This window comes from Eupeodes corollae, chromosome 1 (assembly GCF_945859685.1).
Source record: "Eupeodes corollae chromosome 1, idEupCoro1.1, whole genome shotgun sequence".
In the NCBI taxonomy this organism is placed as follows: domain Eukaryota; kingdom Metazoa; phylum Arthropoda; class Insecta; order Diptera; family Syrphidae; genus Eupeodes; species Eupeodes corollae.
Genome location: NC_079147.1, coordinates 287,333,260 through 287,349,757, shown reverse-complemented (window position 1 = coordinate 287,349,757; position 16,498 = coordinate 287,333,260). Strand labels below are relative to the sequence as shown.

The following is a 16,498-nucleotide window of genomic DNA, read 5'->3' as shown; positions in this document are numbered from 1 at the left end:
TATTTGAGTCGAAATTCAATTTTTACCAACTTTGAGCAATGTTTTTTTTTTAACTTTTTATTTTTTATATAAAAAAACTGTCAACTTGATTTTTCTCATATTTGTTCTGAATGGTGAAAACAATATTTCTTATAAATTAAAATTAGTTCGAAGCCATAACCTCAAAGTTTTGAAAAGATATTTGAATCGAAAATCAATTTTTACTAACTTTTGTTAAATTTTCTTTTAAGTTTTTCTTCTTTGTAAAAAAAACTGTCGATTTTTCTCAAAATCTTACTGACTGTTGAAAATAATATTTTTTAAAAGAAAAAATTAGCTGGAAGCCATTATCTCAAAGTTTTGAAAAGATATTTGAGTCGAAAATCAATTTTTACCAACTTTTATTAATTTTTTTGTTCAGGTTTTTATATTTTGTAAAAGAAAACTGTGAATTCGATTCTTTTCAAAATTTTACCAGATGTTAAAAACGTTATTTACCGTTGCACAAAACTGTTTTGGAGATAAAATCATTTCGTATTCGTAAAATTTTCGAGGTGACAAATTTGTTTCTTAGTTTTTTTTGAAAAACGACTCTAGGGGCCTTGGAACGTCGAGAAATGTAAAAAAAATTAATTTGACAAATCGGACCCATTACAATAACATGCTATGGGAAGTTAAGAACAGGTTCGGACGTGCAATGGCGGGTCCAGAGGGGGGGTCATAGGTTTCATGACTACTCCTGGGTGATAAGTTGTTTGTTTTTTCGTAGGAATTCCCTTTAATTCAAAACTAATCGTATTACGTTAATGGAAATGACTCTCATTATATTTTGAATTATTTTTTTTTATATGAAAACAACAATTGTATTTTACTTCCTTAAAATTTGTTGCTAAAAGTACTACTTTCAACTGAAGACTGGACCAATAATATATGTGAAACGGATATTCAGCCATATTCCAAAAACACAGCACAAGTTCATCAATTTTTGGCCAATAGACGATCCAAGGGGGTTGATATGAGCCATAAAGCTTATACAGTTAGGTTGTAAAGGGTGTCCCAAAATTAACGCAAGATTTGAATTAAATAAAAAACGCCGTTTTTAGTCTTTTGATAGTTATATTTTTATTGACTCGTAAAGTACATAGGATAGGGTTATGTATGGAATAACATATCGGACAAATGGCCTCCACGGCTTTGCATGCACATGCGCACTCTTTTGTTGAAATTTTCCATGACCATTCTGCATAAATGTGGCTGAATTTCGTTGATGCAGCGTTGAATCTCCTCCTTTAATGCACGGGTGGTTGTGGGCTTGTTGACATAGACTTGTGATTTCAAATAACACCATAAAAAGAAGTCTAATGGTGTTAAATCACACGATCTAGGAGGCCAATTTTGATCACCGAAACGAGAGAGTACACGACCTGGAAATGTCTCATGCAGTAATTGATTTGTTTCACGGGCTGTATGACATGTGGCACCGTCTTGTTGAAACCACATATTGGACACATCAATATCATCCAATTTTGGCAGAAAGAACTGTGTTATCATGTCGCGATATCGAGCACCAGTAACAGTCACTGCTTGACCAGCATCATTTTCAAAAAAATATGGCCCAATGATGCCTCCAGCCCAAAATCTACACCATACAGTCACGCGTTGTGGCTGCATTTGTTTTTCGACAGTCACATGTGGGTTCTCCGAACCCCAAATGCGGCAATTTTGGCGATTGACAAAGCCATCAAGATGAAAATATGCTTCATCGCTTAGGATGATTTTGCTCGAAAAATCAGGGTCCATTTGTTGATGTTCAATAATCCATTCAACGAACTCTCTTCTCTGTCCATGGTCATAAGGCTTCAATTGTTGTGTTAATTTTTAATAACCCTATACTGTTAGCTGTCAAATTGCTTTTTTCAGGGTTGCCAACACTTCACTGCACAAATGGCGGCAAATTCAAATCTTGCGTTAATTTTGGGACACCCTTTATAAGCATATAAGCGTAAATCATTTTTTTTTTCATTTTATTAAAACTTTTTCTAAATGTTGTGTTCTTAATTTGGCTTCTTTCTACAAGAAAAACATATTTTTGCATTGCTCCGGAAGGGTAGCCGTCATAAAACCTCTATTTTGTTTTTAAGTTTTCTCAAGAAGTAATGGACCGATTTCAGTAATCTTCTCTTTCTGTGTCAGCTCTTGTCGAAGATTAATTCCTCAAATTGATTATGATTTTTGATAAAAATATTAATTTTTAAAAAACTCGGTATTTCAGAAAGGGGTCAACATTTTTTAAGGAAATTAAAATGCAAAATGTGTATTTATAATCGTTTTATTTAGTGCTTACCAAAAATATTTTTTAGCAAATTTAAAATGATTTTCGGAAAAAAATAAGATAATCTAGATTTTTTGAGAAATAAAATGGCATTTAAATTTTCTGAGAAAAATCTTAAAAGAAAAATTTTCGAACAGACTTTTTGGAAGGAATTAGGAAGTTATATCTGTTGAAATGCTCTAGAACTAAGATTTTACCACGAATTTGAATAATACAAATGGCCCAAAAAAAGCAAAAGTGAAACTTTGGTTAAACTAATGGCTAAGTGAAAAAACATAATAAACGTTTCATATCTATTGATTTAGAGGCTTTGAATGTTTTGAGATTTGAATTGAAAAGAGATTCTGAAACGTGTAATTTGTGAGTACTTAGTGCTACACAAACGTTTCTTTCCAACTTATTTGTTAACCTGCATTAATTTGTTTCAATTGAAGTCGAAAAAACTACGTCAAAAAAACCCAACATTTCTACACATCAGATCCTCTCTCATTTTCTGGATTTTTGAATTTTTGTAGCGTTCTTCGTATCAGTAGAAATAAAAACAAGAAAAGTATATTTTATTTGTGGAAAAAAGATACTTTTCAAATCAATTTCTTAATTTTCTGCGTAAAATGCACCAAAAACTTTCTAAACTTGTGTGTTTTAGCTGTTGGAATCTTGGAATGCTTTTGATGAAGGGAGTCATCCATATTAAATAGTTAGAACATACCTTGCTGGATAATATTGTTCTAAAATAATTTAACAACTTAAGTTGTTTAGCAGTTGAAATTTTTAAATATAAGGTTAATGTACACATTATGTTACTTAAATTTTGTTAGCCTCCTAAGCTATATTTTTAATAAGGTTAAATTATTTTGAAGCCAATGTATTTTATTTTAAAAAAGATATTCAATTTTCTAACAATTTTTAGCAAGGTTTTTTTTTCGGTTTTATTTTTTGTAAAAAAAAGTCAATTCTATTTTTCTCAAAATTTTACCAGATGTCAAAAACGTTATTCTTTGTTGCATACAATTACTTTTTGTTCGTAAAATATTCGAGATGACAGTTGTTTTTGTTCTCCTTTCTGCATTATTATCTGTATAACAAAATGCATTTGAAGTCGATCCACGGACGACGAAAAAAGCTTCCAGAACGTCCGGACGCACCCCTGCATAGGCATCTCTAAAAATGTTTAATTAAGACTTTTAAACGTCGAGAAAGATCAAAATTTACAATTCGACAAATTGGACAAATTACAATTACTTCCTATGGGAAGTTAACAATTAACTCTTATGACACATCTGAAATATAACCTCAAGTTTGGAGCTCGATTTAGATTGTAAACTCGAGCTTAACGCCCAAACAGATCTATTTCCTATTTTGTATTCAACTATACTGTCATTGCAATTTCTCTGTTGTTAAATGTATAAAAAAAAGAAGAAATAAATAAAAAATATTAAGTAAACTTTCTTCTTGACGCCCTAGGTTTCAAGATACATAACGTTTTGTAAGTTCTGAAGTAGTGCATTATGCCACATTATATCGTAAAATATAAAACAATTTTTAGTTTATAAGGCAATTTTGTTTAAAGAACTAAGAAGAGATACCTGTTGGTCTATTCGGATGATCTTGACCTTCTTGACATTTTTGTTTCGGTTTTATAAGGTGTGATTCATTTAAAAACGCCGAAACTTCCGATAGGGACTTATTGTAAAAAAAATAAAAACCTATACAAAAATTACCAAAAGTTGGCATAAATTGATTTTCGACTTAAATATCTTTTTATAACTTTGAAATATTCCTTTGAAACTGCTTTTATCTTTTAAAAAATATTGTTGTCAACATTCAGTAATATTTTGAGAAAAATCGGAAAACATATTTGACAAAAGTTGGTAAAAATTGATTTTCGACTCAAATAGCTTTTCAAAAATTAAAAATATTGTCTTCAAACTTTTTATTCAGTAGTTTTTTTTTATAAAAATCCAACAGTCCGTTTTTTGTTACAAAATAAAATCGACAAAATATAGTACGCAAATTTGGTAAAAATTGATATTCTGTTCTCGATGTGTATAAAATTAATCTCATTCATCCATTTGTAAAAATTTAAGAAATGCTACTAAAATTGGTAAAAATTTGTTTCCGACTAAAAATCTACTAAACTATTTCTTTATATGAAAAATATTGTTGGTAATTTTTAAGAATTTTTTTTTTTTTTATAATTAGCAAACACTAAAAGGGTTTTTTATACCTTTAATATGCCAAAGACACAGTGTGAGCATTAGGAAAAGAGGGAAAGGTTGGATAGGAGGTGTCGGTGTACATTGGTTTTAAATTTCTGAACATTGCAATGACCGGGAAAGATAGAGCGTGGCAAGGCGTTCCACATTCGCGTAGTACGGCTAAAAAAAGAATCTCTGTACTTCATAGTACGTCCGAAGTTGGGTTCAAGGGTAAACTGATGGGCATTCCTAGAAGCGCGGGTATTACGGTTAAATCGTTTAAGGGGAGGAATGCAACTGGCTATTTCACTAGAGCATAGTCCGTTAAAATAACGGTAAAAAAGGGTGAGGCAAGAATAATTCAACTGACAACATGAAACCTACAAACCTTTTAACCAAGACCAATTGACAGACGGGATAGGACGTTATCAGTGTGGGTCGCATCCCAGCCTCTTTTTTTCATTTTCAAAGCCCGACGCGATGACGCACGGGCCAAATGCGAGGTTGTAGTTGTATTTAGCGATACATGCTTAAGCAATGGGCAGGTTCAGACAACATTGGTAAGCGTCTTCATTTCAAGTCAACTGCATTCCTTGAAGGCATTCTTTAAATGTTTTGTTTTGAATTATAAATAAAAATCCTTGTTCCATTTCAAATATGATAAGGAAGCCTTTACCAAAAAACTTTAATATTTTCCAGTAAATAAATAATTATATAAAATAATTTAGGTGACGCTACAGTCCGGTTAGAACTAGGGCATAGTGACTAACAACTATCAAGCATTCCTTTGTGCGAGTACTGTTATCAGTAATGGAGGAGACCTACAGTTTTACGCCGAATCTGAAAGGCTAATTTGTTAAAGCACTTTTAATGACAAGAAAAAGGTAGTACCAGTGAAAAAACTTAAGATGGTACAGGCAGGGATTGAACCAACGCAAAAACTATCACGCCACGGCCCACAGGTCTTACTAAAAATAAATAATTAACAAAGTTTTTAAATTTCCGCTTTCAGTTTTATGAAAAAAACATAATCAACTGACATTTTAACATAAATAGGGATATTTTTCTACACTGACTTCCCAGTCAACTTTTCTTATTTCCAAGTCAAATCTTTGGTAGTTGGCCAATCAGTAGTAGAAACTTGGATTACCTTTATGTGCCTTACATTTCCTAAAACTGCCAACTAAATATGAAACTGTTTAAATTCAATCAAACCTTGCAAAACTTTTTAAGTTGTCCGTTAAAAATCTTGAGCTTTGGAATTTTCCAAAAAATGACATAAAATCGTATTATAGAGTCTTTAATTTGAAGTTACATTCGAAATCACCACTATTGTTAAGAACTATGTTGTGTTCTAGCTTAGCCTTGAAAACACTGGCAAATTTTAAAAAAACCTGATGCTATAGAAAAAAATATAAGACGAGATTCCGATGCAACACAGCTTTATCCTTAAAAGAGAATTGTTTTTTATTTGTTGGACAGAAAAGAAATATAATTTTCCCGACCAGTGTTAGTATGGCCGGAATTGCAATCTATTGATACTGCGTTTATTTTCAACAATACTGCGTTCTTCACATGCAACGAAATATTCGCAATTTAACAAGAAGAAAATTCTGGTCGTGTTATTTCTCAAAGATACACAATTTCAAATAAAGCAAAGATTGCAAGCTTTTAACACACTCTCCCAAAAGTAGATCCTTAGGGATTTACCCTCTTTTTCTTTTTCTTATGAACAAAAAACAACTTATATTTTAATATTTTGATTATTTTTGTATCTAGCCATAGTTAATTTTCATAAAAATTATAATTTTACATATTCAAAAATGCATTAATGTAGAATTAAAAGTCAGAAACCTTTTACAACAATGATTTCTTCTGTTCGGAAATTTTCAGCATTTGTCTTTCAACATCCTTTATGTATTTATCTGGCAAATTTGCGTCACGCATCGAAGCCAATTTCGCCTGAATTACTGATCTGACGTTTCTTTCGCGTTGCTTTTCTTGTTCCATCCATTCAACTGCCTCACTCTGGTCTCGTTCGTATTTCTTACGGCGTTCGTTTTCTTTATCATTCATCTGTCTTATAATCTCATCACGATAACGGTCTTTGTTCTTTAAACGTTCTTCTTCAATCTTGGCCTGTTTGGCTTCCTCACGTTTAAGTTTCTCCACAAGTTTTTGGAAATCATCTTCATTCCGAGCGATTTGTAAGGCCTCACGAAGTTTGGCATCTTGAAGCTGAGCTAATCGTGCTTCATGTAGGGTCTTTTCCAATTCTTTCTTACGGATAGCAGCCTCCTTCTCCTTGCGACGATATTCCCGTTCGATGTTTTCCTGTTGACGTGTCAGTGCCATTTCTTCTCTCTTCGACTTGGATTCCAATATCTTTTGTTGAAGATCGAATAAGAGCTGTTGCTTCCGCTCAAAAGCTTGCTTAGCTAGCTTCTTCTCTATGGCCAGAGTGCGTTCACGTTTCTCTTTGGCTTTCATATAGGCATGAATACGCATTTCGGCTTCACGTTCTTGCTCAAAGAGCATCTTTTTGAAAACATTTGACATTTCACAAATGCGATTGAGCTCCAAGCGCAGCTGTTCACGGCGTTCTTTAATCAAGCGAGCTCGGCGTCCTTCGTCTTTTTTGATTGCTTCATTGGCTATTGACAGAACTTTAGCTTCTTCTTCGATTCGTTCGGCTTCGAGGAATCGCAGATTTTCCCTCTCCATTAATTGACTTTTAATTTCAGCAGCGTATTGTAGTCTTTTCTCTTTTTCTCGTTTCACATTCTCGTCCTCGGCCTGAAGGGCGGCCATAGCACGGTCAATCATCATTTTTTCCAAACGATTCTCTTCCTGTTTGAGTTCACGAGCTAGTTCGATTTTTTCCTGTATCTGGGCATCACGAATGGCATGACACTTCGCATTCAACATTATCTGATTGACACGCTTCACTTCTTCCTCTTGCTCATGCTTAGCGATGAAAGATTGCTCGAGAACCTTAACTCTTTCTTCTTCAAAAAGGTCTTCTTTGATGTCTTTCACTCCACGGGCTTGAAGTCTAGCTTCGTCGATTTGCTTGAACAGCTGCTTTTGACGTTCAGCTTCTTCTTCGATACGTTTGACAGCTTCCTCTCTTTCCAGTTGAGCTTCAATTTTATCGTCGGTGTTGGTTATTTTAGCCGCATTGTGAATCCTTTCAAGTTCGCTCTTAGGTAATGTTTTTGATTTGTTTAACTGTACACGACGACGTTGTGCTTCAGTGAGTCCTGACTTTAAATATCCAGATGCAGTTGGTGGATCTCGAGGTTGCTTTTTGTTTATGTTCTGAGTTAGAGCACTTTTTGATCGTCCTGTTGGACTTGAAACACCTTGAGATTTTGTCGTATCATAAGCACTTTTTGCTCGTGGCCTTTCCAATTGGATTTCTATTGATTTTCTACTGTTATTAACTGAATTAACAGGCATTTTGTTAACAGCTTTCTTTAATGAAACTAAAAATAAATTTGTGTTTGTCTGAGATATTATAAAAATGAATTTGTCAAACTAAATATCAGACGAAATTATTGATCAAACTCGAGTATATAGGAAAGATTTAAGTGGAACTTTTCAAAGAAGGGTTGGGATGGCAATGTTATTTATGATTGTTATTGTAAATAGGTCTATGGTTACGAGCTAGAACAATAAGCAAACCACCGACCATTATAGCTTTGTTACTTTTGTTCAGACAGGTCATGTTCAGAAATAAAATTTTGAAGTAAAACTAAGAAGGGAAAATAGAGAAACACGACTGGGATTTCCAGTGATACGTTTCATTTTGAATAGCCCGTTTTATTCTTCTGAAAATCAAAGAATAAATGACCCAATGCTAAAAACGCAGTGAAAATATTAAAATTGACTGAACTATGAAGCAAACTTGGAAGAAAAGTTCGTGACCGTGATATTTCTCAAAGAAGTGACCTCTTATTGCACATCATTATGTCTTCAAGATGATAATTTTTTTTAAAGATTTTTATGTCCGATTTCATAAACAAACACTTTAAGCACTTTTAACTAAAAGCTTTTAAAGTCTTATCAGGCCTTTAATTCTTTTCAGTTTCACCAAACATAAAATGGAAAACTTCAGCGATATTTTTGTTAAAATAGAGTTCTCTTCACAACCCTGTACAAATACACCCCTTTCTTCTTTCTACTAAGCGAATTGTGTGAGAAAAAATGAGTAAGCATTATACGTTGAAAAAATTAATATATGGTGGGATACTTTTAGTACGATGCGGCAAACAGTTGATTTTGAGATATTAAACATATTTTCGACGAAGATTTGGAAAGATCCTGTGGCATAAAATCGTAAAGTAAGAAGCACTTGATTTAAAGCTCTGACTGGTTTATTTTGGTTAGTTTCTTGCTCCAAATGATGACCAAACAAACTCAACAACTAATCCACAGATGCTTTGGAAAGTCGGATCCACATTTTAAAGTCAATATCATCATAGTCCGAAAATGGATTCTTGTGAACGCGGAATACTCTTGAACGGTGAATAACTACATATACATATGTATGTTGTTCTTCTTCGTCAGATAAAGATGACCAATCTTATTAATTAAAATCATAAAAATAATATTCTAAATAGTAATGCAATGTTAAATTTGTTAATCTATTCATCTCCAAATATTGAGAATACAAATTTTACAAAGCAAAACATCAGCCGTTAATCTGTCATATTAATTTTGTAATGATACTTTTAAAAAAAGGATGGGATGCGACCCACACTGATAACTTCCCATCCGGTCTGTCGATTTGTCTTGCTTAAAAGTTTGTCTATATGTACTCGTATCAATTTTTACCAAATTTTCGTACTATTTTTAAAATAAAAATTACTGAATAACGAAAACAATATTTTCTGTGAAATAAAATATGTTTGAAGCCAATATTTTTAATTTTTGAAAAGCTATTTAAGTCGAAAATGAATTTTTACCAACTTTTATACATTTTTTTTAGTTTTTTTTTTGTAAAAAAAATTGTCAATTCGATTTTTTTTTTCAAAGTTTTGCCAAATGTTGAAAACAATATTTCTTATTAGATAAAATTAGTTTGAAGCCAATATTTTTAATTTTTTAAAAAAAAGATATTTGAGTCGAAAATCAATTTTTACCAACTTTTGTTAATTTTTTTTTCGGTTTTTATTTTTTTGTAAGAAAACTGTCAATTCGATTTTTTTCAAAATTTTACTGAATGTTGACGACAATATTTTTTGAAAGATAAAAGTAAATTAAAGCCAATGTCTCAAAGTTTTGAAAATATTTCTATAAGATAAATAAGTTTGAAGCCTAAATTTTAAGTTTTTGAAAAGATATTTAAATCGATTTTCAATTTTTACCAACTTTGAGTAATGTTTTTTTTAGATTTTTATTTTTTTTTTTTTAAAACTGTCAATTCAATTTTTCTCAAAATTTTATCAGATGTCAAAAAAATTATTCTTCGTTGCACAAAATTGTTTTGGAGATGAGATCATATTTAAGTCGTAAAATTTTGGAGTTGACAAATTTTTTTTCAGTTTTTTGGATTTATAAAAAAACCATTAAATGGATTTTTTTTTTCAAAAAGTATACTTCTTTGATAACACGTTACAATATATAATATAAAATTTAATTCAATTTCTCTTCTTGTTCTTGAGCTATGGACGACGAAAAAACGTCGCAAAGGTACGGACATACGGACGTACGTACACACGCACGCACAGATATCTTTCTAAAAATCTTTTTCGACTCTATTGACCTTGAAACGTCGAGAAATATCAAAATTTTCAATTTGACAAATCGGACCCATTACAAAATGTAGAATTTTTCGGTAGTTTGTTGAGTTCAGTGATGATAGAGTTTCGTGTCAGGAGCCATGGAGGATATGAAGATTCTTTTGTTATGCGAGGATGTTATTAATTGTTAAAGGGTTGAAACACATTTGGGGGTTCTTTTCTGATTGAATGTTTGTTTCGCCACTTGTGTTATTGGTGAGTTGTGTGTGAAAGCTCTTAGGGCCAGGCGTATTGCTGTGTGGTATTCAGGTTTGAAAAGTTGAAGATTAGATTTCGAGCATTTACCATAAATTGCAAGCCCGTAGTCGATTTTATAAATAATGATTGATTGTATATAACTTTTAAGAAAGTGTTAGTATGAGATTTTTTAAGGTATTTTATTATATCTGTCCTGGTAGCTAGGTATTTCTTAAGATACATACAATGGTTCTTTAAACTTCTTATTTTTATATTAATACAAAATTATGTAAAGAGTAAAAAAAGTTTTTTATTCGTTAAATTATATGTCTATGGATTAAATCTTCCATTAACTGCTGCCGCCTTGAACTGCTTGAAGTTCCTGAATGAGACTCAAGCTCTGGAGCGTTGATGTCCATCCGGTCTATATGACCTAGCCATCTAACCCGTTGGATCTTATTTCTGTTAACTAGGTCAGTGTCGCTGTACAGCCGGTACAGTTCGTCGTTATATCTTCAACTCCATTCTCCATCTATGCGTACGGGCCCGAAAATCACCCGAAGAATTTTTTTTTTGAAGCATCCTAAGACGCTCTCATCTTTCTTTGACAGGGTCCAGGCCTCAGCGCCATAAACGAGAACCGGGACGATGAGTGCCTTATAGATGGTGATTTTAGATGCTCGAGAGAGGACTTTACTTCTCAATTGCCTTCTAAGTCCAAAGAAGCAGCGATTTGCAAGAGTTATTCTTCGTTTGATTTCAACGCTGGTGTCGTTGTGGTTGTTTATGCCGGTGCTTAAGTAGACAAAGTCCTTAACTACCTCAAAGTTGTAGCTGCCCATGGTGACGTTTTGTCCAAAACGGTGACATGTGTGTAAAAACTGAAAACTTTAATTTTATATTTCATATATTTAAAATTTTTAAAAACAATATTCATGTCAACTACAGAATTCAAGAAATGATTTGCTTATGAATTTCTAGTGATTTTTTCACATTTTCAATGTGTTAGAAATGTCAAAATTTACATTGATTTTTCTCCACATTCTTATTGGACTCGTAGTCGATGTGATTCGACTTTTTAATAATACATAATATTTTTCACTTTTCTTTGAATGGCACTTTTTTATTCAAACATTACTTATGAATAAATATTTCACCCAACTTTTTTAATGAAACTCAAAAGTGTTAAAAATTAAGTGTCTGTTTAAGAATGTATTAATAAAGTTCTGTCTAGTTACCCACCACTTAAATTAGTTTCCTTTTAAACCCACCTGTTAGAGAATAGTGCGTTTTTCTTCTATATCCTATTCATAGATGTATGTACAGGGTAACTAAACTTGTTATTTATTCTTATTTTACATTTTTGTAAACCTTTTGAAAAATAAGAATTAAAAAAAAAAATTGTAAGATCGCTCATTGTGTCCGCCATTGTCGGGTTTATTGCATTATTTCTGTAACATTTGTTGATTTAATTTATTTGAATACTTTTCAGTGTGCCTTTTTGTAAAAAGACAACACATGGCTCTAAGTTTCTTTTTTCAAGATTAAATAAAACCCAATTTCTTCCAAAGATTTCATTTAGTTTGTTTTTATTTTAAACAATGTAAAAAATGGATCACATTCATCCTGTGAAAATTAAAAACCATCGTTGCATGCAAAACATAGCTTTCTACACTGTTAACTGTCAAATTTATCCACACGATAACTTACTTAAAACATTAACTTTTAGTTAAAACTACTCATTATCGTAATGAAACAATAATGTGGATTTTATGGGCTGATTATGTTCCAAATAGCTTAATTGTGACTTTACTTTTGTATAGTGAAACAGACCCTAAGGGAATGTTTGAAAAGTACTGATTAGTTATCTTAAGAGGTAGATAACTAATCAGAACTTTTTAAATCTTCCCGAAGTTCTAATCCATACTTTTAATAAATGTAGCTATGTCCTGGATAATAATTTTTTAGTTATTCCTGTTTTACAGCTTTTTAAAGGTCTTGGGAAATGTGAATTAAATAAAACTGCAAAATCGTTAATTGTATCTTTCCTCTTAGAATACTTTTTAAAGACATGATTTTAAATTATATGAATAGTCTATGTTTTTCTAACATACCTTTGGGAGAGAAAATTACATTCCTAATGGATTATGTCTTAATACAAAAAGAGTCAAAAAACACGATTTCTTTGGTTGCTAAATAAAGCGAAAAATATTATCAAATTGATCGATCATATAAGCCATCAAAAATAACATCTATTCTGATCAAAAAAGAAAACTTCAAACATTTTTGTTCTTCACGATAGTAATGGGTTATCCATTTAGCAGTTTCAAAAGTATAGGGCCAGAAATCGACATTTTTTTCCTCAAAAGACTGTATTTATGCAAATAAACCTTAACATTTGAGCGCTAAAAATCAACATTCGTCAAGTTATGAGGTTCCGCCTAATAAAGGGTGATTTTTTTGAGGTTAGGATTTTCATGCATTAGTATTTGACAGATCACGCGGGATTTCAGACATGGTGTCAAAGAGAAAGATGCTCAGTATGCTTTGACATTTCATCATGAATAGACTTACTAACGAGCAACGCTTGCAAATCATTGAATTTTATTACCAATATCAGTGTTCGGTTCGAAATGTGTTTCGCGCTTTACGTCCGATTTATGGTCTACATAATCGACCAAGTGAGCAAACAATTAATGGGATTGTGACCAAGTTTCGCACTCAGTTTACTTTATTGGACATTAAACCAACCACACGAACGCGTACAGTGCGTACAGAAGAGAATATTGCGTCTGTTTCTGAGAGTGTTGCTGAAGACCGTGAAATGTCGATTCGTCGCCGTTCGCAGCAATTGGGTTTGTGTTATTCGACCACATGGAAGATTTTACGCAAAGATCTTGGTGTAAAACCGTATAAAATACAGCTCGTGCAAGAACTGAAGCCGAACGATCTGCCACAACGTCGAATTTTCAGTGAATGGGCCCTAGAAAAGTTGGCAGAAAATCCGCTTTTTTATCGGCAAATTTTGTTCAGCGATGAGGCTCATTTCTGGTTGAATGGCTACGTAAATAAGCAAAATTGCCGCATTTGGAGTGAAGAGCAATCAGAAGCCGTTCAATAACTGCCCATGCATCCCGAAAAATGCACTGTTCGGTGTGGTTTGTACGCTGGTGGAATCATTGGACCGTATTTTTTCAAAGATGCTGTTGGACGCAACGTTACGGTGAATGGCGATCGCGATCTAACGTTTCAAATAAAGAATCGATGAGATTTTGCAAATTTTATGCTTTCTTTTTTAAAAAAAGTTCTCAAGCTCTTAAAAAATCACCGTTTATATGTCAAAAAGTGGTCGAAAATTACTTCAAAAGAATCGATGCTTGCAACAATTAGAGTGGTGGTCATTAAAATAATGTAGTGGTTCACACATGCTGCCAATGTTCAAACTTTATAATAAAAAAGAAATATCATGAAAAGAAATATTTTACTTTTACTTTTGAAACCGCAAAATGGATAAGCCTGTATTTTACTTTGTCGGATAGTATATGTTTATTTTTATTTATGAGCGTGATTTTATTTTATAGCCTATGGTTTCTTAACTTGCTTTTGGGAAAAAAATTACATTATTTATATTTTATGTCCTTCAACGAAAACGAAAAGTATGTGGTGGCTACATTAAACGAAAAATATCATCAAATTTATCCTATAAGACATCAAAAATAACATCTAAATATTTTAATCAACAAAGAAAAGTCTCAAATATTGTAGATCTTCACGATAGTACTAGTTACTATTAACTGTCAGTTATATGTTGTATTATATATAACTTAACCGATATTTTTCTTTCAGTAGCAGTGCGTGTAATTTGATATTTTCATATTTATTAATCCGATTTTATTGAGATTAATTCAGGAGTCCCCCAAGGATCCATTTTAGGGCCAATTTTGTTTTCCATATTTATAAATGAGCTTAACCTTGCAACATCTTTCTTGCATGTTCATCTGTTTGCAGATGCTGTTAAATTACTCTTTTCCTGTCCGATTAATGAAATTTCCTCTTTTCTTATTTATGTTAATGCAGATCTTGGTTCTGTTCATTCTTGGGCTTGAAATTAAACCCAGACAATTCGCAGGCTATAGCGTTTTACTTTAGACCTGTGAATAGCATGTTGGATCCGGTTGTGTTAGACAATGACATTATTCCTTACCAGAGTGAGGGCATCTTGCGCAAACTGCATAATATTAATAGTTTTCCTTTAAGTATCAAAATCAAGCTTGCCAAGGCTCTTCTGGTTCCCCATTTTTTGTGTGGTGCTAAAATGTTTTCAGGTGCTAATGGTATAGTGCTAACAAGATTAAAGGTATTCTTCAATGATGTTATCAGGTATGGGTACTCTATAAAGAGGAGAGAATATATTTCTAATTTTACTAAATCTTTCCTGGGAATGTCGTTTCCAAACTTTCTGCAGATAAGAGTTCTAAATACTCTCCATAAAATAGTTTTTAAGTCAATTCCGGTATATCTATTCAATAAAAATGTGTTTTTGAGGAATTCTGAATTCTTCTAGTAATAGAATTTCTATACCTAGACACAGAAGTACTCGAGCTTCATCATCATTTCTTATTCGTGGCATCAAACCTTGGAAAGACATTTCAAGACTGGCGATATACTCACAATGTTAACAAGTTTAAGCGTTTGGTATTTGCTACCTTTGTATAACATAACGGATACTTCTGATTCTTGTGAGTTCTCTGATGGTTCTTATTTTCTTTTGTATTCTCTGGTTTAAATTTAATTTTTGTATACTGTTTTCATTACATGATCTTCAAAAGTTGTATAAATCTGGTCTATATACCTCAGCGATGGAGAGATGTAAAGGTAGTTTTCATTCCCAAGGCGGCCAAATGCTCGCATGTCAACCCTTAAGACCTAAGATCTATTAGCCTATCATCTTTCATTCTTAAAACTCTGGAACGATTGATCGATATCCATATACGAAACAACATTGAGTAGAGACTATCAATGTCTCAGCATGCTTACTGCAAAGGGAAATCGGTAGAAACAGCCTTGCACATTCTGGTAAGAACTATCGAATACTCCCTAGAGCAAAAGGAATATTCTATGGTGGCCTTCCTGGATATTGAGGGCGCTTTCAACAACGTTGACACATCCGCTATCACTTCTGCTATGACGGCCTTAAACGTCGAATACTCAATCTGTGAGTTGATTAATCTAATGATAAAAAGCAGGATCATCAACTCTAGTTGGAGATTTTTGCACAAAAAGGTCTGTCAGTAGAGGCACTCCGCAAGGTGGTGTTCTGTCCCCTCTCCTGCTGAACATAGTGGTTAACGAACTAGTAATATCCCTTGAGAGGGAAGGCTACAGAGTGGTTGCGTATGCCGATGATGTTGCTATCGCTGTCACAGGGGAACATCCTAATACACTAAGAGACCTCCTCCAAAATGCACTCAATATGCTCACTAGATGGGCTGATCACTTCGGACTTAATAACCCTCAAAAAACAGACCTTCAATAAAAGGTATACCACTAATTTTTACCAATGAAGCCAAATACCTTGGTCTGATATTGGACAAAAATTAAGTTGGAAATCTAATATAAAGAAAGAGTTAAAAAAGCTACAGCAGCTCTTTTCCTTTGCAAGAAAGCTATAGGAAGCAAATGGGGTTTTCAACCTAACATAACCTTCTTATGTACGGGGTTGCAGTATAGTGGACTGCACTGGAGAAAGTCACATACTGCGACATACTCAGCAGAGTTCAGCGCACTGCATGTCTCTGCATAAGCGGGGCATTGAGAACCACACCCTCAGCAGCGTTAGACACTCTCCTCCATCTGACACCCCTCGACATCTTCAGTAAACAAGTGGCAGCCAGTACAGCGATAAGACTCGACGCCTCATCTCAATGGACCAACAACAATGTGGGGCACTCCATCATTTTGAACCTCTTTGGTTCTATACCAAAGTACATAGACTAAACTATTCA

The 16,498-nt window shown here is 33.1% G+C and overlaps 1 protein-coding gene across 1 annotated transcript; it reads right to left on the bottom strand.

The window, feature by feature from the left end:
• Positions 1 to 6,259: 6,259 nt before the first annotated feature.
• Positions 6,260 to 8,163, bottom strand: LOC129939149 (cilia- and flagella-associated protein 45-like). The gene has a single exon (XM_056047033.1). It carries the CDS (start codon positions 7,969 to 7,971, stop codon positions 6,367 to 6,369), a length of 1,605 nt encoding a protein of 534 aa, XP_055903008.1. The 5' UTR covers positions 7,972 to 8,163; the 3' UTR covers positions 6,260 to 6,366.
• Positions 8,164 to 16,498: the final 8,335 nt, after the last annotated feature.

What these genes read in the sequence shown, in the direction of transcription:
- LOC129939149 (XM_056047033.1), bottom strand. Translation starts at nt 7,971, where the DNA reads ATGCCTGTTAATTCAGTTAATAACAGTAGAAAATCAATAGAAATCCAA.